This window comes from Acomys russatus, chromosome 8 (assembly GCF_903995435.1).
Source record: "Acomys russatus chromosome 8, mAcoRus1.1, whole genome shotgun sequence".
Taxonomy (NCBI): Eukaryota; Metazoa; Chordata; class Mammalia; order Rodentia; family Muridae; genus Acomys; species Acomys russatus.
Window position 1 is genome coordinate 1,781,092 of NC_067144.1, and position 22,520 is coordinate 1,803,611.

General features: G+C 42.9%; 1 protein-coding gene across 1 annotated transcript in view; it reads right to left on the bottom strand.

Annotated features, from left to right (window-relative positions):
- The window catches only part of Fgd4 (FYVE, RhoGEF and PH domain containing 4), a 147,623-nt gene that overhangs the window by 38,603 nt on the left and 86,500 nt on the right, over positions 1-22,520 (bottom strand). The window contains exons 3-6 of the mRNA XM_051150591.1: positions 14,515-14,701; positions 9,266-9,497; positions 8,873-9,151; positions 1,383-1,472 (exon numbers count right to left, since the gene is read on the bottom strand). Coding sequence (XP_051006548.1) covers positions 1,383-1,472; positions 8,873-9,151; positions 9,266-9,497; positions 14,515-14,701 — 788 coding nt within the window. The remainder of the gene's footprint in view (positions 1-1,382; positions 1,473-8,872; positions 9,152-9,265; positions 9,498-14,514; positions 14,702-22,520) is intronic.

Below are 22,520 nucleotides of genomic sequence, written 5' to 3' on the forward strand. Positions count from 1 at the left end.
GAAAAATTCTAAATGAGACTTAGGGAGGTTTGTTTATATTTGAAACTAGGCCCCCACCTATATGGCATGTATGTAGTTTTTCCCTACAAGATGTTAAGGTATGTAGTTAACAGAACTTTTCTTTCTTTCTTTTTTTAAATTAATTTATTCTTGTTACATCTCAATGGTTATCCCATCCCTTGTATCCTCCCATTTTCCCCTTACTCCCCTCCCCTATGACTGTGACTGAGGGGGACTTCCTCCCCCTTTATATGCTCATAGGGTATCAAGTCTCTTCTTGGTAGTCTGCTATCCTTCCTCCGAGTGCCACCAGGTCTCCCCATCCAGAGGACATGGTCAAATATGAGGCATCAGAGTACGTGTGAAAGTCATACCCCACTCTCCACTCAACTGTGGAGAATGTCCTAACAGAACTTTTCTATGCCAGAGAATTTCCAACTGTTGAGGAGGGATTTATCCTTCCCATCTATTACAATAATTACAGGATGTGAAGAGATCTTTTACATGTACAGTGTGATACCTTTCACTTACTATGCTTTGAATGACATTAATAGCAATTGTAAATTGCTCTCGCTGTGAATAAAGGTTAGTGTTGATTGTCAGCTTGAGGAGTCAGGGAATCACATGGGCCTCTGGGCATGGCTGTGGCAACTATCTTAACTGCACTGACTGATGGGAAGGCCTGCCCACATAGACAGCAGCACTCGCTGTGAATACAATGTGACCAGCTTCATCAAGCCCCTGCCCTCTTGGCCCTCCTGCCATGATGGACTGTACCCTGCCTTGAACTGTGAGTCAAAACGAATCCTTCCCTCTTTAAGCTGCGTTTGTCAGGGTTTGAACCACAGCAACAGAAAGGTAACTATGGTGTGGCGGTCTGCTGATATTGCCCATGCTTGCTCCAAAGACTCTATGTATCTTGAAAAGGGGGTGGATAAGCAACTTAGTCCCCATAGTAGAACAGGTACTTAATGTCTGGACAATGAGTGAACAGAAATAACAACAGGGTTGTTGAGCAGTGAGCTCCCAAAGCCCCATGGCATGATGCCGTGTGACATATCAAGTAAGACAGAGACACTAGAGTAACCGCCGATGCCCTATTTAGGTGGCAGTGGTTAACATGACCTTCCAAGAGCACAATTAATGGTCAATGGCGAAGAACAATCTCTGACATAATGGAACACAGCCAGTCTGTGACTTATCTATAGAAACCTACACTCTTATAAGTCGCAAATGTCTTATATTCAGCAAATTTATCAATGAAGTTGTGAGCATTTCCTTAAAGCAAGTACCTTTCACTACTCAAACCAGTCAGGACTGGACTGCAGTTCCTGAAATGCTTAAGCACCTGGGATAGAATGACAGATAACCACAAATGTTACCTGATCTAAGAGGTTGAGCCGGCTGACATAAGCTCTTTCTGTAAGCAGGAGTTCACTGGCTATTTTGTAAAGTTTCTGCTCATTAGTCTCCTAGAAAAAAAAAAAAAATCAAACAGATATTTGCATATAAGAAGAGGAAGCTTAGACATTTTTCTTTAGCAGAAAGCTCAATCAGAGTGTTTCAGGAGTAGTAAGGCAAAGAAGCCCTGGGTGATCAATCAGACCTGAACTGCAGCTGCTGTAATGCCTGCACCTGGCAACACTGCTACTGTAACACCTGCACCTGACAACACTGCTGTAACACCTGCACCGGACAACACTGCTGCTGTTAACACCGCACCTACCAACACTGTGGTAACACCTGCACCTGCCAACACTGCTGTAACACCTGCACTGGACAACACTGCTGTAACGCCTGTACCTGGCAACACGGCTGCTGTAACTCGTGCACCTGGCAACACTGCTGTAACGCCTGCACCTGGCAACACTGCTGTAACGCCTGCACCTGGCAACACTGATGCTGTAACACCTGCACCTGCCAACAGTGCTGTTTACCCCTTTTCTCACATTTTGTCTTCCTCAGCACCCAGTACTTTATTTGCTCTTACCCACTTCTTACACACAATACAACACTGTCATATTTATTAACTCATGTAAGAAACATTTTGCCTTTAAAAATATATTATATGATGGGGGCTGGAGAGATGGCTCAGCGGTTAAGAGCACTGACTGCTCTTCCAAAGGACCCGGGTTCAATTCCCAGCACCACATGGCAGCTCACAACTATCTGTAACCCCAAGATCTGATACCCTCACACAGACATACATGCAGGCAAAACACCAACGCAATACAATAAAAGTAAATAAATTATATTAAAAAATATATTATATGAAATATATGATCATAACTATTTAATCGAGAAACAGTAAGATGCATTTCCAGGTGTCCAGTGCTAAGGTGCAACTATCAATTTCTTTCAATCTTGTTTCAGCCATACTCCCTCTCACCTCTCTCATACTCTATGTATTTATTTTTTATTTTTGGACAGGGTCTCACTGTGTAGTCATGACTGGTCTAGAACCAGGCTTTGTAGATCAGGCTGAGCATGAACTCACAGAGATCTGCCTGTCTCTACCTCCCAAGTGCTGAGACTAAAGGTGTGCACCGGCAATCCAGCTCTCATATTATCTTTAACTAAACTCAACTTTTACTGTTTCCTCCTTAAATAAATATATTCATTTAACCTTTAAATTTACTTGAATAACTTTACTAATTTCATAACGATAGGATTTTTTTTCCTTGTTAGGTCTCTAAGTCCTTTAATCAGCTGTAGTGCTCCAATGAGAATCCCAGAATTCAACAAAATATTGCTGATAAAATGCGTAGCTATTTTGCAACTATCATGACTTTGACAAGATATCAGAGTTATATTTTTCAAGAACCTCTGCCTGATCATCAAACTATAAACTCTCCCATCCTGGTAGCATCCTTTCCAGCTATCTGGCTATTGTCCATTAAATCTGGACAACTAAGTCCTACAAATGGTCATATCTGGAAGCACGCATACATTTAAAGGAATAAATAAATTATACATAACATATATATTACATTACACACATATGCACAAGCATACACACATACATGCAATGACAATTAGTGAAGAGAAAAAGGCCATGAATTTGAGGAATGTGGGGAGGGGTATATGGGAAGGCTTGGCGGGAGGGAAGGAGAGGGAGTAATGCAACTTCATTATAATCTTTAAGATAAAAAATGAAGTTTTCAGCATTCGTCTTCTAAGTTTACCTCACAGCCACCCCGTTCTGCAACTCTTATTTCAAGCTCAGGCCAGTCAAGAGTGTCTATACCCTCTGAATCCAAGTTCCTTTGACTGTCACTTTCCTCATATATTGCTGCATGAGGAATCTCTCTAAAACTTTGCTTTTGCACATATTAATATGCTTCAGAAGAAAAAATGGAAGCATATTATCCTTTATACCTACAAGGAATGCTGGCCCGCACTAACACGACACTAAAGTCAGATCTACTGAGACACTTTTCTGACAGTAAAATGCACCCCTTGTGGAGTTTGAGAAATTTACATAACCATGTAAATACTACCACAATCTAGGGGCAGGATATTCCCATCATGCCTCAGTTCTACTTTGCCCCTGCTGTTAAACTTCTCTCCTCTTTTGGGCTTTGTCCAGATCCTGATACCAAGGATGAGGTGCAATCACCCTAACCGGACCTGTGGTATCCGGATACCAAGGATGAGGTGCATCACCCTAACCAGGCCTGTGGTATCCAGATGCCAAGGATGAGGTGCAAGCACCCTAACCGGGTCTGTGATATTCTGCTTGTCACTCAGCTAACTCCCTTTGTGACACATCCACATTATTTCTAGTGTTAGTAGTTCTTTTAATTTTATCTATAGTGATGATGTACCTTTTGACTTACACTCGTCTGTATGGTTTACATCTAGATATAACAATATATTTTACTTCCTTTCATGTGTATGCAGCAAGTCTATAAACTTGTGTGTTGATGTTGGCAATCTTTTTTTTTTTTTTTTAAGATTTATTTACTATTTATACAGTACTCTGCCCGCATGTGTGTCTATATGCCCAAAGAGGGCACCAGATTCATTATGGATGGTTGTGAGCCACCATGTGGTTGTTAGGAATTGAACTCAGGACCTTTGGAAGAAGAGCCAGTGCTCATAACCTCTGAGCCATCTCTGCAGGCCAATGTTGGGAATCTTTCTCAATCCCATTCCCAGTCAAGCCTAGACTACCTTGCCAGGGCTAGCTCCTCAGCCAGCTTGCTCCAGGGTACCTCCACAGAGCTAGCCTCCCCAGCCAGCTTGCTCCAGGGATCCAGCATCTGTCTTCCTGTGTGCGGGATTATGGCTGGTCATCACATCCACTCATGGGTTCTGGGGAGTCTGAACTCAAGTCCCTTTGCTTCCTCAGCTCTCCAGGTCCCTCACGTTATTTGAAAAATTATTCAGCAGATTTTTTTGCTCTAATAAAGTATGTTTCACGGGCCATCAAATACCCCAACTGGTCGCATCACTGTCTTAATATTAAGATGCGATGAGGTCATCATGGAGGTCATAGGTCCGTGGTGCCTTAAATAGGATGCTCAGAAGAAATAGTACCTGAGCTGAACCTGGCCAAGTATGAACACATGTGGTTATGCTCTGCAGAGCCCAATGGGGGGCAGCGGTGCTCAGCAAAGGTTCTGCTCACGTAGCACTGAGCACCTCGCATATTAGGTGTCCAGCCTTGCCAAGCTGACAAACACGTCAGGAGAGCTCGCTGGCAGCCAGTTTAGTCGCTTACACACACATCCTTAGAATAGTTACTAGGTATCTTGCGGTGAGGATGAGGAGTGGATTGTTGGAGCGTTGGTTTAGGTTACTTGACACAATAACGACATCAAAGAACTACAAACAGTTAGTTGCTGATTTTGTGTTACATGCCAAACATAGTCATAGTTTTCGTAATTTGACTCATCTTTGTTTTTCTGAGACAGTTTCTTTATGTAGCTCTGGCTGTCCTGAACCCATCATGTATAACAAGCTGGCTGTGAACTCACACAGACATGACTGCCCTGACTTTCGGACAGCTGGGATTAAACTCATGGGCCACCATGCTTAACCCTTGATTCATCTTTTTAGCTATAAAGCAGGGACAATTTTTATTCTTGCTTTGCAGGTCATGTCCATACAACAAAAATACTTAGTTGAAGGGGCTGGGTCACACAGTTACAAAGTTACTGTATCAATTTCAGTCGTAAAAGATTTTATGTAACTATTACTACGTAGTTTAATAGTTTCCTCTTATCTTTCTATGCAACAAAAATAAGACTTTGATATGCAAAGAACACAGACTGAATAGACACAAATTATCTGCTGATAAAACAGAATCCTTTAACACAAAATATTCTAGTTATGGTGCATTTTAATATATACTTTTCCTCCAAATAAAGTCCATCCATCTTCTGCTATATTCTTGGCACCTATTATAAATTTAAGTGTATTTTTAAAATAATATTGACATCTACATAAAATTTTACTCTAAAAAAACCTACCCACCACTCTACCCACTTATACTTCGCTTACAATATAGAACTGAACGTAAATCTCGAATATAAAACATCCATTCTTGTGATAGTTAAAGACTATAATTATGGAGTATTTAAGATGGGCTAAATGCATTTTGCATTATAAGATAAAAACAAGATGTTTGGGCTAAGGGTGGAATGTCATGATTTAAAGTGATATGTTTGGATGTCATATGGGAAGATGCTGGTTTGATATTTAATCTTGATTGCCAGCCTGTCTGAGTTTAGAACCCCAAGGGAACACATCTCTGGCTGTGTCTAGGAATATGTTTCCAAAAAGGTTTGACTGAAGTGGGCGGAGCCACCCTGGTACGAATGCACCATTCCAGTGCTGAGCTCCCAGGCTGAGTAACAAAGGAGGGTGCCGTGGAGTGACAGCGTTTATCTACTTCCTGGTTACTGTGCACCATGGCCTGTTTCCAGGCTTCCCGGACTGAAGTGGACCGTCTTCCTTCTCTTAGATTGTTTTTGGTAGAGTCTTTGTCACAGTGGTGAGAAAAGTAACTCACAAGGTCCCTTCCAGATGGGGAAGCGCTGTCCCCTGGGCCTACCCTGTAAACAGCTAGGTCATGACTACAGCAGCAGAAGCTTGGAGTCAGTCAGATGCTGCTGCGCTGCTGTGGGAGGAAAACGCTGTGACTCAGTTACGGGGAGGGGAAGGCAGCTTGTTCAGCCCAATAGGCACATGTGCCAAGGATATCACAAGGCTGCAGTATTATAATTCCTGTCTGGAGTGAAGACGTTTAGTTTTCATAAATGCTTAAAACTAAATTAAGCATATTCTGTAATGAGACAAAAGCTATGTGTGTAGTATGTTTTAGAATGAATTTAATTACAAATAGTTGCCATTTCTTAAGTACATGCACTTTAACAGATACGTGCTGGTCATCTACAAAGTCACATAAATGAAAATCACTCAGGAGCTTCATGAGATAAACTCTCCAGGATTCTCAGAGTTATTAGGATGTTTCTTTCCTCAAAGTATCACCTGGTGACTAAAGGCGTACCAAAATGCTTATGATTTAAGCTTATTGTCATTTTTAGTTTTGAGGTGTTCCTCCCTGCCTCACTGCTCCGTGGGCGTCCTTCCTTCAGAAGCTTTGTGCTCAGAAATAAGAGGACTTCCTTTCTGGACAGAGGAGGACTTCCTTTCTGGACAGAGGAGGGCTGTTCATTCATCAAGGGTATGCAGGTTGCTGTGCGAACCAGGAGAACTTCCAAAAAAGCACTCAGGAAAATGGTTGAATATTGGTTTAAATGAGATTTACTTGAAACTCTTTTTTTCTTTTTTCTTTTTTCTTGGTTTTTCAAGACAGGGTTTCTCTGTGTAGCCTTGGGTGTACTGGGCTCACTTTGGAGCACAGGCTGGCCTTGAACTCAGAGATCCACCTGCCTCTGCCTCCTGAGTGCTGGGATTAAAGGCATGTGCCACCACTGCCCGGCTTTGAAACTCTTATCTAACTCTCTTTATCCACTTAAAGACAGTAATTAGTTTTCAGTGCTGTGCATGATGAACTTCAGAATATTCCATTATATCTTAAAAGTCCGTCACATTAGGAAGTTAAGGAAGCAGTGGTTGATCTGAAGGTTATTATGGGACTTGATCACATGTAGCTCCATAGAATCACTGTGTTATCACAGAAGGGCTCCATGACCAGGGACATTTATATCCCTTCCCTATGCAGAGGAGCGCCACTGACTGCAGGAGCCACCGTCTAACCCCGAGGGCATCCCAGCTGCTGTGTGCCGTCTCCACTGTGAGAGAGCCTTGCTTCTAACCATCTCTTCCTCTCACTATAGCTCAAGTAAGAAAACACTAAGCGTTAGTCCGCTGATGAAGCCCGAGAAGATTCCTTTTGCAGTGCTGTGTTTCTTTGCTGTTTCAGACAGTGCTATAAAGCATGAGTCACTTTCTCTCACCCATTTGCTGAAAATTATAATCTCTGTTGATTGCACTTCAGTTAAAGTTCTAAATTCAACCACCAGACAGTCACGCTAATGTTTTAGAATTGGCCCTTTGCTTATGAGTGTCTGCCTATGCTAGGGCATAGAAGCATAAATTATTGTAAGTAGATTTAAGATTTGGCTTATCTATTCGCTAACGTTCCTACAATTGTCAAAGTTTTAATTTTATTTAATATAATCAGTGAGAAAGACCAAGCAATAGAAATTTCAAACTTGGTTTTAGAGTTATACACAGAATGTTAAAGACTAGGGAAATTCAGCAGGGTGTGGTGGCCCACGCCTTTAATCCCAGCACTTGGGAGGAATAGACAGGCAGATCTCTGTGAGTTGGAGTCCAGCCTGGTCTACAGAGTGAGTTCCAGGGCAGCCAAGGCTACACAGAGAAACCCTGTCTCAAAAGCAAACAAACAAACAAATGTTTCAGAATGAAACTTACATGACACCTTTGCTATAAGAAGTCCAGAGTATGGCATGACAACCACGCTTAAAAAAGTCGCTAAGTAAAATTCTGATGTAAACAAGACCAAAGCATCCTGAGTTAGTTAAAGGATGAGTCAGAAACAGTCTCAAGATTTTCTGGTTCTGTTTGATCAATAATATTCGACCTTGTCATTTTAAAAAGTATTTCCTAAAAAGTACAACAAAGTACATCTAGCAAAATTCCCTGTTTCATGTGAACTCAGCTCTACCGAGCGTCCCCAAGAGGCTGAACTATTTATTGCACAGATGCTAGGAAACCTTCTGAAAAGCAACACATGAGGCAGAGCTCCCTCCACCTGGGGTGAAATCGGTCTCAGCCTTACTTCCACTTCACGGTGCTGGTGCAGTTTCCCACAGCCCCACCCTGCCTAGTGTGATACCCCTGGTCGTGGCCGACAGAACTTCCTGCATGCTCCTATTTAGTCTTGTGGTTTGTTGCCCCAGGAAAACAAGTCTGGCCTATAGAACCAACATTTAGAGCCACAAAGAACCTCCCAAGTGAATAGGGCATGGGTGCTGTGCTCTTTGTACAACACAACCACGCTTTAAGAAATCACAGAACAGCCAGGCATGGTGGCACATGCCTTTAATCCCAGCACTCGGGAGGCAGAGGCAGGCAGATCGCTGTGAGTTCGAGGCCAGCCTGGTCTACAAAGCGAGTCCAGGGCAGCCAAGACTACACAGAGAGACCTTGTCTTGAAAACAAAACAAAACAAAAACAAAACAAACAAAAAAGAAATCACAGAACAATCAAAAGAAGAATAAGGGAAACGCCTCTGAAAGGGCGTAAAACCCAGGAGCTCCCAGAGCTCCAGCTGCTGGAGTGGGTACCCTGATTCAAGCGTCTCACCAGTGCCGTGGAAGAGCAGCAACACCCTGGGCAGTGCTTCCCCTGCGTGAGGCAGTCTGTTCTTTACCTTCACGTCATGGCGCTGCTCCACCTTATCCAGCTCCATGGTGCTCTCTCCATTTTCCCTCTCTTGTAGGTCAGGTTCCATCCCTGGCTCTCCTCCTTTTGAAGGAGGCCCTACGTCAGCACCGGGAGTCCTGCAGTTGCTGTCAGGAGCATCTTCATCATGGCTATTGGTTACGGGCGATACAGAACCTACGGCGGTCTCATTTCTTTCTCCGTTCACCAAGTGTGTATCAAGAGAGGTTTCGGCGGTTTGGATGGAAGTCTCTGGGCTCAGAGCAGCCTCTCTCTCATGCTCACACGCTGCGTGCTTCCCTGCTGTCTCTCTCTCATGCTCACACGCCGCGTGCTTCTGTGCGGTCGCTCTCTCATCCTCGCTCGCCGCGTGGTTCTGCGCTGTCTCTCTCTCATCCTCACACGCCGCGTGCTTCTGTGCTGGCACCACTCCATTGGCCAAACAGCAGTGTTGGCCCCGAGTCTGGTCTGTATCATTCTCCTGCTTCTGTGGAGAGTGCTGGGATAGGAATTTTTGGGGCGGCGAGGAGGTTAATCCACGCTGTCCTGGAGCTTGGGGAGTACTTAGGTTCACAGTAGAATCTTTTTGCGAATCAATGTAATTCGACAAAGCACTGTAAGATAAAATACAAGCAGAAAAATCTGCATGAAAAGTTTAGAATGAAGACAAGTCAATGCCAGGTGAAAAGAGACATCATGTCTACCCATGATTGCTTTGGAAACAGAATTTTTGAACACAGGTCACATGTAAACAAGTGTTTCTATGGGAAGGGTGACAGCTCATGCCCCAAAGCAGACTGATCATTTCCTGCTGGAGTGGCTCCGCGATAGTTTAGTAACACAGTACTCGGCAGACGTAAAGAAAGCAATATTTGCACTTAATGAGACTGGCTTTTCCCAGGATCTTTATTTTTTTTAATTATTTATTTTTATTTCGTGTGCATTGGTGTTTTGCCTGCATTTATGTCTGTGTAAGGGTGTCGAATCCTCTCGAATTAGAGTTAGCAACAGTTGTGAGCTGCCATGTGGGTGGGTACTTGGAATTGAACCTTGGACCTCTGGAAGAGCAACTGATGCTCTTAACCACTGAGCCATCTCTCCAGCCCCAGGATCTTTATTTCTTAATTTAAAAAATATGAATAGGAATTCCTAGTTTTTAAACTGGCTATAAAGCCGAGTTACTTTTATTTTCAAAGTAGAAACATTTAAACAAACTTTATTATACATGCTGCGGTAGCTGCCAACTTATCCCCAATGGTTTTCTTTGATTTCCCTCTTGATCTCTCCAACTTGGTCCTCACAAATTGGATTTTTATACCTGCAAGAGTTTGCTAACGTGTCCATGACATCAGTAAGACTCTGTCTTCTCCAGCTCCCACGTCGCCCACCGCCCAGGACATCTCCCCTAACTGTGGTCCTGCCACATGCAATGACACGGACAGAGTGCGTCCTCTCTGTCACTCAGGACACTGACAGAGTGCATCCTCTCTGTCACTCAGGACACTGACTGACTGCATCCTCCCTGTCACTCAGGACACTGACTGAGTGCATCCTCCCTGTCACTCAGGACACTGACTGAGTGCGTCCTCTCTGTCACTCAGGACACTGACAGAGTGCGTCCTCTCTGTCACTCAGGACACTGACAGAGTGCATCCTCCCTGTCACTCAGGACACTGACAGACTGCATCCTCCCTGTCACTCAGGACACTGACTGAGTGCATCCTCCCTGTCACTCAGGACACTGAAAGAGTGCATCCTCCCTGTCACTCAGGACACAGACAGAGTGCATCTTCCCTGTCACTCAGGACACTGACTGACTGCATCCTCTCTGTCACTCAGGACACTGACTGCATCCTTCCTGTCACTCAGGCCTTCTGTGAACCTTTGCTTGCTTGGCCTATTGAAGTAGCACACTCCACCATGTTTTCTAGTCTTCTTTAATTTGTCTTTAAAGGGCTTATTACTGTTGATACTCTATTCAATATTGGGAGTACTAACAGCACAATAGAACCTCACTCCCAGGACATAGCTACATGCCTTTGTGCAGCATTTGCCCAGCTTTACCCAATAACTCAATGTTGAGGGTAGGGAACAGAGAACTCCAAGTTATAATCTGGGAAATCTATAAGATGTAAATAAGAAATTCAAACAGACTAGAACTCTATAAGCTTGCGAATGGCATCTTGTTCCTAGTTTATTCCTATAACTTAGCTTGATGTGAGCAAAGCGTTCAACAGATGTACTGTGGACTATCTGATTGATGATCCTATGACAATTACACAGCAGACAACATTTATGAAGTATCCGCTAGGAGCCTAAAGCTACTCTAAGCCTTTTTACTCTGGTCACTGTGTTTTATCCTTACAACAATTCCTAAAGCAGGGGCCCATAAACAGATGAACCTATACATGTGAAGTTTCGGTCCTATAGCCAATGTCACCTGGGTAGCAGGTGGCACACCCAGAGTCCAATCATGAAGTCTGGCTCTAAATCCCATCACCATCTCTGTTCCTTTTTGGATACAATGAAGAGTAGGTAAATAAGCTGCCAACAAAAAGAAGGTACAAAAATCCAAGACTGATTACCATCTTCCATACAGGTAGAACTCTGGTGCTGGGTGGAGGAGTGGGCCAAGGCAATATACTTCATAAAATACTGAGAAGGTGACAACCTTCTTCCTTCATCCTAACCCTTACTCAGCCATGACGACTGTGAACTGAAGAGTGGAAAAAGAGATGGTAGCACCAAAGTAAAAAAGGAAGAAGAAGGAGAAGAAGAAGAAGAAGAAGAAGAAGAAGAAGAAGAAGAAGAAGAAGAAGAAGAAGAAAACTGGTTTAAGTCCAACACCATAACCACAGTAGTAAGAGAAGAGAAAAATATTTCAGATGGAGAAATGCTTATATGTAAAATGTTGGAAGCAATGAATATAAATAAATGTGGCACATTCTACTGTTGTTATTTGACTTCTACACATAATGAATCTTGAGCCTGGATATTCTGTCCAAAAAAAATCCTCAAAGATAAGCCAAGCTGCCTGCTTTCTGTAGTGTTCTACAGGAACACCATGGAAAACGGCTAGCAATTTACTGTAGTTAGTGATGTCAAAGGTCCACGTGCACTAGAAGAAACAAGCTGGAGGGGTGTGGGTGGGTAGGGAGAGCAGTCCTTAAACTAGCTCCCAGGAGAATCCTGCTGTGTGTGTGTGTGTGTGTGTGTGTGTGTGTGTGTGTGTGTGTGTGTGTGTGTGTGTGTGTGTAGTGGGGTCACGTGCTCGGGAAAGCCCAGTGCTCTTGTCTGTAGAAAAATGTTATTTTTAAAATCATAAAGTTTTTCTAGGCTAAGAAAAGAGTGTACTTTGCTGGAGGTGGTGGCGCACACCTTTAATCCCAGCACTCAGGAGGCAGATGTGGGAGAATCTCTGTGAGTTCAAGGCCAGCCTGGTCTACAGGGCTATACAAAGAAACTCTTGAAAACCAAAAGAAACAAATAATTTTACTTCACAGAACAGTATTACTGTCACCCAAGTCAAACTATGATCCTCAGCTGGTTCTTTATTTGTTTTATTTTATTAATTTATTCATATTACATCTAAATTGTTACCCCATCCCTTGTATCCTCTCATTCTTCCCTCCCTCCCGCTTTCCCCCTACTCCCCTCCCCTATGACTGTGACTGAGGGGGACCCCCTCCCTCTGTATATGCTCATTCTTTAAAAGTTTTTACTACATTTAATATGTGTGTGTTGGAGAGAGGGAGGGAGAGAGGGAGGGAGAGAGGGAGGGAGAGAGAGGAGAGCTATGGAAGTCAGGGGACAATTTTGGGGAGCTGTTCTCTCCTACCTTGAGTTTCAGGGACTCAAGTATTTCTCTTGTTGAGCCAGGTCACTGATCGTCACCTGAGGTCCCTAACAGCAGTGATATGTGGCCCTCAGTGGTCTCCTGGCCTATTTCTGCACTTACTCAGAACACGGTCACCTCCTTTTGTTCTACGAAGTATCAGGTTGTGACCAACAGAGGTCAAAACTGAAAACCAGCCGCAGCCTGCAGGCTTGTGGACATTATCCTAGAGTAAAGTGGATGCAATGTCAACCTACTCTGCAGAACCTTTTAGGGCTAGCTGTCCTGGTGTGAGGATGTGACAGCCGCCCTAACCCTGATGGCACCGTGCTTTCGCCTGCCCAGAGTGAGCTGCTCCCTCCCAGTCGCCAGAGCGCTCAGACCCGAGTGACAATTTCCACATAGCCTTTGGAGTACTGAGTCCTTTGAGGCCTCCCTGAGCCCAGTGTGAGAGCACTCATGTCAGGCTCCCGTTCCAGCCCTCCTTATAATCTGTAATCATGGCAGTGGCTGCAGAATCTGTAAACTGGAAGGATCTCTTTTCTGTTTTTGAATCAATCAACTCTGAGAAGAAGAAAACCGGAATGGAATTTAATCACTGCTTTAACTATTGCTACAATTGCAGCTACCAAAAGCATTCCGAAATTACAGGAGAAGAGCCCACGAATGTTCAGCAAAGAAATAAGAAGGCAGCCTTTTAAACACTTTCCTCTAGAACTGGCAATTGTACTTTAGTAAGCACATTACATTTTAGTTTCTCATTTTTGAGGAGTCTTAGAAGGAGGCCCAGGCTCTCCAAACTCTTGATCCCCGGCTTCAGCACACCCCACCAAGTGTTGTGATTATGCCTGTGCCCCCCGCTGGTTTATACTCACATTTTGAATTTTGAATGAACGACACTGTAGTTTCATGCTTGCTCATGCTTTCCAAGACATCCCAAAATATTCCTAGCTACAGTATCATTACATACATAATAATGAAATTGAAAAGTTCATGTAATGGTATGCATAAAATATCCACAGAGATAAAATAGTAAAATAAACAAATTTTAAAAAGGATTCATGAATGGGAAATTCTCTCAGTATCACATCTGAATGAATGAAATATTTGGCTCTGTGCGTGCAAGTGAAATCATATACATATACTCTTTTTTAGATTTCCAGTGACATAAACAAAAATTTTGGTACACTTTTAAAAAACAAATCGCCTTAAGTCAGCGATAGAAATTCTAAGGTAAACCAATTTAGGCAGTATATACAGCAAAGGAACTTATATATGGATTTGGTTTTTATCTTTACATGAAAAAAACACATTTTGCCCACACAGTAGAACTAAGGAATATAAAATTATCTTTCTGAGAATGAAGTGGGTATTTACTATGAATATTGTGTTTAGTAATGACATCTCTTTGTAACATACCAAGAGGGAAGAGGGAAACAGATTGCATTCGTATAGAGGCCTCTTGTTATATGAAATGGACCAGAAAAACTAGAGAGGCCCAGGCCGGCAAGAATCCACAGGACTCAGGTCCTTGTAGAGTGTGAAGAACGGAGCCATAGATGACTTGAGGCTTTTCTACAAAGCCAGATGTCTCTGACTGCAGCACTGCTACAAGCTGTAGCCCAGAGCGACACACACACAGACACAGGAAATGAGACACAGCATAGCCATACACAGTAAGTGTTAACGCCGCCTAGGGCAAGATCAAGTAACTCGTTTTTAAAATGTACTTATAAGTTACTACGACTTTCAGAGACAGTCTTTCTTTCCTCCCCACGCTCCGGGAGTGCTCTTACCTGCCTCCTCCTTCAAAGTGACTGATGAGATCCGATACTTTACTGGGTTTTCCTTTTGAGGCACAGGAAGCAGGGGCCGGATTAGACTCCTCCATCCTTGGTTTTGCGTGAGGTAAAGCTTTAAGCCTGGGGACTTGCAGTGTATGGGATAAAGGTGGATTCTGCAGATGTAATGGCTTTGGAGGCACTGTAGAAAAAGAAGAGAATTCAATATTTCACTGTTTAAAAAAAATATTTCACTGTTTTGCTCTGTAACAGTGAAGATTCTGGTACCCTGGGTGCAAATATCTTCAGCATTAGTAAGCTATTGTAAAGGAGTCTGTCAAATTGGAACTGACCTATTTAATCTTTGCTATTTCTCCAGATCTCAGTGGGGAAAAAAGAAAAAAAAAAATATATATATATATGGATGGTATGTGTGCGTGTGTGTGGCTTTGTGTGTGTGTGTGTGTGTGTGTGTGTGTGTGTGTGTGTGAGAGAGAGAGAGAGAGAGAGAGAGAGAGAGAGAGAGAGAGAGAGAGAGAGAGACCTGGAAATCTATATAAGGTTACAGCATTCTAAACTATGAGACAGACTGCAGAGTACTTATTTTTCCCAACAGAGAAAAGGAGATAAATTAGGAACCAGGTACTAGCAAGATATTGTGTTTTACAATGCAGACTTTCTCATAAGAGAATGATGCAGGGCTACAAAGTTCAACAACACCACACACAGAACAGCAAAACAATGGCAATGTAACATAATAACAGTTTTCTGTTCTTAAACTTTTTATTTCTTTCTTTGTTGTTGCTGTTTTCCATGTAGTATCTTACATAACAAAAAGCACTTTTCATGAAATACTAACATTTACAGAATTCCTCAGAAAGCTATACATAAAGACATAATATGCCAAGATTTCATGATTTTTCATTCATTTATTTTTTATTTAATTGATTTATTCAGATTACATCTAAATTGTTATCCCCTCACTTGTATCCTCCTGTCCATCCCTTCTTCCCTCTTTCACCCTATTCTCCTCCCCTAGGTCTGTGACAGAATGAGACCTCCTCCCCACCATATGGTCACAGTCTATCAGGTCTCATGTTGGTGGCCTGCTTATCTTTTCTCTGAGTGCCACCAGGCCTCCCCACCAAGGGGAAGTGGTCAAATATGGGGCACCAGAGTTCATGTCAGAGTCAGTCCCCGCTCTCCACACAACTGTGGAGAATGTGCTTTCCATTGGCTAGATCTGAGTAGGGGCACTAATCAATTTCTTTTAGGGAACACAAATGTGTCATGATGAGCTTTGTAAATGGAACAATCAATCTGACTAATTCTCTTTGAACATAAGGAGATCTGAATAAAAATATTGGCATGTTTTCTTTAAAGACAATGTTTTCAAAAATATACTCAGGGGAATGGTGCAATAGCCACTAGGAAGGACACACTCTGGAGTAGAGAGCTGGCATTAACATAACAGGAGCTTTAATGTAGCAGGACCATCTGTGTAACACCTGCATTTCTGGAAGAGATTCTGAAAGCCAGAGAGTCCATGATGAATACTCTCAAAAGATGAAGTAGAAATGACTGAGAAACACCTATAAAAAAGTTCAACATCCTAGGCCACTGGAGAAATGGAAATTAAAACTACTCTTAGATTTCATGTTACACCAGTGAGAGTGGCCAAGATCAATAAACCAGACGACAGCACATGATGACGAGGGCACAGGCAAAGGAGACAGTGGGAGTGCAGACTGCTTTGGCATTGTGGGAACTGCCCTAACATCCGGTTACACCAGTCTCGGACACATACCCAAAAGACTCTCCATCCTACCACAGGGACACCTGCTCATCCATGCTCGCTGCTGCTCTTTTACCAATAGCCAGAAACTGGAAACGGCCTACCTATTCATCAACTGATGGCTGGATAGTGAAAGTGTGGTACATTTACACAATCAAATGTGATTCACTTAGCACACAATTCTCAATGGTAAGCGGACGGAGCTAAAAACAACCATCCGGATGAGGCAAACAAACATCACAGGGTATTTTCAAGGACATTGGCTGTTGGTTATTCTTCATAGACTGATGCCAAGGCCATATTGCTGAAGACACAACTTACTCATATCATCCACCATGGAGATTTGAGGTGTTGCCCAACCAGAAGCTTCTCTACTGACTAGTGTCATGGTTCTCAAAGGTACTTTGCATGTTGCTGGAGAAGACAAGTAGTCATCAGGTGCACACAGGTACAAACCCTTTGAACTACAGCAGTGACCTATCGGTAAGATACACTCCAGCTACAGTAGGACAAATGTTATGGGAGTGACTAGCCAACTTTTTCAAAATGAAACAAAAAATTTTCATATACTATATTATGATCATGCTTATCCTCTTTTCCCAGTCACATTTTGATTGGATTTAAGGCCTGCTTCATCAGATGGAACCCATAACTGAAATGGCTAACATGTCCAAAAAACCTGAAACTAGATAGTTCATGGGCCTAGGGGAAAGCCAAAGCTGATAAGGGAACATAGCAATAAAATAAAACATAGCAATAAAATGACTCTTAATGACATTGCTAAAGCCTCATAGATCAGTGCCCCTCTCAGCCATCATTAGAGAAGTTCTTCTTAGAGTAATTAACACACACACACACACACACACATACACACACACACACACAAACACACACACACATACACACACAAACACACACACAGAGTGAGAGAGACACACACACACAAACACACACATACATACACATACACACACACAAACACACACACACAAACACAGAGAGAGAGAGAGAGACACAAACACACACACACAAACACACACACACACACACACACACACACACACACACAAACACACACACACACACACACACACACACACAGAGAGAGAGAGAGAGAGAGAGAGAGAGAGAGAGAGAGAGAGAGACTATGGACAGAGGGAGAGTCTTTAGAACACTCAGCCTTAAATGGAACACCTTTATCAAACACCCTCCCTTTAAGGCTCGGGGATGCATGCAGAAGAGAAGGTGAAAAGTTTTTGAAACAGAGATGGCAGATGACTCCAAGGAAACAGCAGCTTCCGGACACAGCAGAACTGACGCGCGCAGGGATCTACATACAAACAGGACAACCTCAGTAGGGAGAAGAGGAAGTGAACACAAAGCCCTTCTCTTAATCAGGAAGGTATCTGCAATTGTTACCTGCTGGGAAAGAAGAAAATCCATTTTCCACAGTGGAGTGACACTAGGTATATCAACCACACCCAAGAACAGCCCTATATCCAGGAATAGCTGTCCAACATAAAATGGATTTGTTGTTGTTGTTTTTGTCGTTTTTGTTTCTCTCCACCACCCTCCTCCCTCCCTCTCTCTCTCTCTCTCTCTCTCTCTCTCTCTCTCTCTCTGTGTGTGTGTATGAGATCTTTTTGTTTTATTTTGGTTGGTTTTTTTTTTTGTCTTAGTGAGTTTTTTGTTTCTTGTTTTGACTTTTGTTTTGTTTTGGTTATAAGAGAAAGAACATGAAATTGGATGGGCAGGAGATGGCAAAGATACAGGAGGAGTTCGGGAAGGAAATGATAAAGTATATTATATAAAACATTTTAAATGGGAAATATTTACTATCTTTTAATTTAAAAATTATTATAACAGCAGTGATCGGGCATGATGTGTCTCTGGTAGTACACGAAGTAGAATATTCTTGCCAGATAATGCCTACTTTGTTGTAAGGACTATTTTGAGCAAAGAAAGGCATTAGAGGATATTTTGACCTTGTCCCTTCCCCTGTGGGATGTCCTCTTACAGGAGAAGAGTAACATTCTTATCCTCATTACTGGGAGGCCAAGGCTGAGAAAAGTCTATGTTAACAAGCCTTGCTAAACTAATCTTCCTCTTTCTAGTTTCCCCCAATATCCTACAAAAAAATCCTTCTGGTGTTCTTATGTCTACAGAATTCCTCTCTCTGTCTACTTTAGCATACAAAAGCGAACAGCGAACAGCTTTTTGAGGTCCCTTGCTCTTGTAGTGCTTCTAATGCACATGTTGCTGGAAGCCAGACTGACCCAGCCACCCAGGGGCCTCGGTGAAAAGACAAAAGGAGCACTAGTTCTGTGTCCCTTCCCAGGGGCGGTCTTGGCAAGTCCGGGCTGGGGCTAGTACCAGGGCCTTCAAGGAGCTATGGTTTGGTTCCTGGGAAACAGCTTTCTCTCTCTAGCTCTCTGGGGCTGTAGTTATCAGTCCCAAGGCAGCCGTGTCCGAGCTATCCTGTATTTTCTGCCCACACTGGCTGATTTAGCTCTTTGCTGACCATGGCCTGTCCTCTGCGCAAATAGCATACATGACGCTGAACTTCTTAATGAGCGTTCTTGTAATAAGTCACCAGCTGAAAGACCTTCTGCTCAACACCATGACATTCAGGACCCTTATTCCTGTGAGTCTGGGTCACATATAAAAATAAAATTAAAATGTAAGCTTTTCTCCTGAACATCAGTTTACGTCTATGTCAGTTTAAGTCTTTTTTTAATTAATTACTTTATTTATTTGCTTTACATCGCAATTGTAGCCCCATCCCTCCCACCCTCCCTCCCTCTCCCCTCCCCTATTCCTCAGAAAAGGGGGAGGCCCCCTACCTACACAACACGGCCCATGAAGTCACATTAGGACTGAGCTTGTCTTCTTCCCCTGTAGCCTGGCCACAGCCCTGACAGGAAGAAGTGATCACAAAGCAGGCAACAGAGTCCATGCTACAGTCCCTACTTCTCTTACTAGGTAGGAGACCCACAAGAAGCCTGAGCCGCCACCAGCTACGGGAGGCGCACTGGGCGTGGGGTATCTGAGCAGCAGAAGATAAGAGGCTCTGGGTAAGGTGAGCAATCTGGCTCTGACTCCAAAATGCCAACATTGTTTCCCAGATGAAAGGAAGCATCCTGGAAGCTCAGGTTGCTAGTTCTAGCCCCTCCCCCACCAACCCGCCCTCAGTGGATGGCTCCCGGGTCCAGGAGACACACAGGGTCCTTGGCTCCCAGCACCTGAAGACTCCCAGGTTCCAGGAAAGCATGGCCCCAGCATCCCAACCCTAGACTCCTCCCATCTTCCCTGGACAGCTTGTGAATACCAGGGACAGGGGCCCAGCCTCAGGCCAACGGTTCCACCCATCCCCAGGTAGGGGACCAGATGGACAGTAGGAACATACAGGGGGGTCCCATCCCAAGGTGAGAGAGACCAGTGGAGTCTGAGTACCAGGAGCGTGATGTCTGCAGAGCCAGCAATCTGGCATGCTGGTTGCAGACTCCGAATTGTTAACATCTGTTGGTGTTTCCCTGGAGAGAGGAGAGGATCCCAGCTGCCAGACATGTGTGATACCTCCCTCAGCCCTCTCAGCTACTCCCAACATCCTGAGGCGACTCTTAGGTCCAACACAAACTTTGAAATCACAGAGAAGAGGCATTCAGTCCCCTAAATGTGTAGGACAAGCTAGAAACTAGCATTAAGTGATCTTCCTTTCTTACACATCAATATCCAAAGAGTAAGAACGAACAGTGTACTGTTGTGCTGACATATACCTATAATCCCAGAACGCAAGGCAGAGGCAGTAGATCTCTGTAAGTTTGAATCCAGTCTGGTCTACATAGTCTCTTTCTCCAAAACAAAAACAAAAACAAAAGAATCTGTAAAACAATGAAAAGGAATCTTAGAATCTACAGCTAAGAAACCATGATTTTATAATACCAGAGAAAGTCTGTCATAAATTGTAGGCAGGAGCCTATGACCACAGTTTTTGACATACTATTGGTGTCTTAGGGTTTCTATCACTCTGATAAAACATCATGGCAAAACAAAACAAAACAACAACAACAACTTGTGGAAGAGAGGGGTTATTTCAGCTCACAGCTTACAATCCATCAAAGAGGGAAGCCAAGGTAGGCGCTCACCAGGAGCCTGGAGCTCGAGCCACTTCCTCACTTGTTTCTCTTGGCTTGCTTGCTGCTTTTTCACAGCACCTAGGGGCACCAGACAGGCACAGCGCCGTCCGAAAGGGGCTGTGCCCTCCCTATCACCATCAGTGAAGAGAATGCCCTGCAGACCTCACCTCAGGCTAATATTGTGGAGGCATTTTCTCAGTTAAGACTCTTTTTTCTTCAGATAACTATACCTTGTGTCACGTCGACATAAAAACTCTCCAGCATGATTGGTATTAGAGACCATGAAAATGGAGGACCCCTAACACTACAGTTTCTTCTTTTACTAATTCATTTATGTTTATGTACTTTGGGTGATATGTTAGTTCTAAAGATAAAATATGACATTAATTTCACTTTTAAAACGAGAAAATTCATTTCTGGGTTTGGTTTTGCATTAAGTTTAGTACGTTAACTACAGTCCTTCCCTGCTTTGTTGTCAGATGTCACACAGCAACAGGATGCTCAGGTAAAGGCCACTCTAGATCCAAACTATCTACAAGTCTTTCTAAATAAAGAAGAATATTTAATTAGCCAAGCCTGGCAATGCACATTTCCTGGAACTTAGAAGGTAGAGACAGAGGGTTGTGAATTTTGAAATGGCTTAATCCATACAGTAAGAACAAAATAAAACAAACTCACAAAAGAATATTTAAGTATGTCTTGCCAGGACATAAACAATTTCCGAATCGTGTAGCAAGAACTTTGTGATATTAGCTAGATTTAAATAAAAACATGTTAAAAAGACATACACTATGGAGGGTTTAAAAAAAAAGACTTCATAGGAACTTTCTCATACTAGTTGGACTTCTTTTTTTTTTTTTTTTTTTTTAAATATTTATTTATTATGTATACATTGTTTTGCCTGCCTGTACCCCTGCATGCCAGAAGAGGGCACCAGATCTCATTATAGATGGTTGTGAGCCACCACGTGGTTGCTGGGAGTTGAACTCAGGACCTCCGGAGGAGCAGGCGGCGCCCTTCACCTCTGAGCCATCTCTCCAGCCCACTAGTTGCACTTCTACAACCTTATCTGTGCAGCCTACATTCTCTCTACTCTGTGGTAACAGACTATTATCTTGGTCTCCAAGTTTTTGTAGCACCCAGCATGTCTCTTAAAATCCCGTAGCCTACTTGGCTAACTCCTGTAATTCTGCCACCATGTAGCTCAGTCGTCAACTGGTAGAGCATTCTGCTCTGACCATTCTGCCAACAGTAGACCCTTGACACCCTCAAGCCACACCTTACAACATTTGGCCCAGGGCTGAAGAGATGGCCCAGTGATTCAAAGCAGTGACAGCTCTTCGTTTCCCAGAACCTACACAAACACTCACAACTGTATGCAACTTCAGTCACAGGGGCCCAAGAGCATCTTCTGGCTTCCATGGTCATTGTACATATGTGTTACACACACAAACATTCAGGCAAACACTCATGCACATAAAATAATGAATAAATAAAATCTCAGAAAACTTTAAATGTTTCTATAGAAACAGAAAAGTGGACCAATGGAATAGAACAAAAGACCTGAAAATAAACAACTATTGACACCTAATTTTGGACAAAGGTGTAAAAAAAAAAATGTACTAGAAAAAAAGAAAGCCTATTCAACAAAAAGTACTGGCAAAAAATCAGGTATTCTCTTGAAGAAGAATGAAATCTGATCCATGCCTTTCACTTTGTTTTTTCTTTTTTTTAAAGATCCATGTAAAGTGAATCAGAAGCCTAAATTTGAAAGCAGAAATTGCTGGAGGGAAGTATTGGAGAATATACTTGCTGATAAAGGTCTAGACAAATAGTTTTCTGAAAGAATTCCCATAGCACAAGAAATAGCCTCAAGAATAAACAAATGGAACTAAACTGCCTATCAAGAAATGGATAATAAAATGAGGATAGTTGTCAAACAGGCAACAGAAATTACAAGTCAATACTAAAAACAGTGTCCAACCACCTGCAGGCTTTGAACTTCTCCAAACCTACTTTACCTTACTTAGGGTTCTTCAATGCTTACACCTCCCTTCCAGCCCACCTGCCCTAGATAGGAGAGAAAAGCG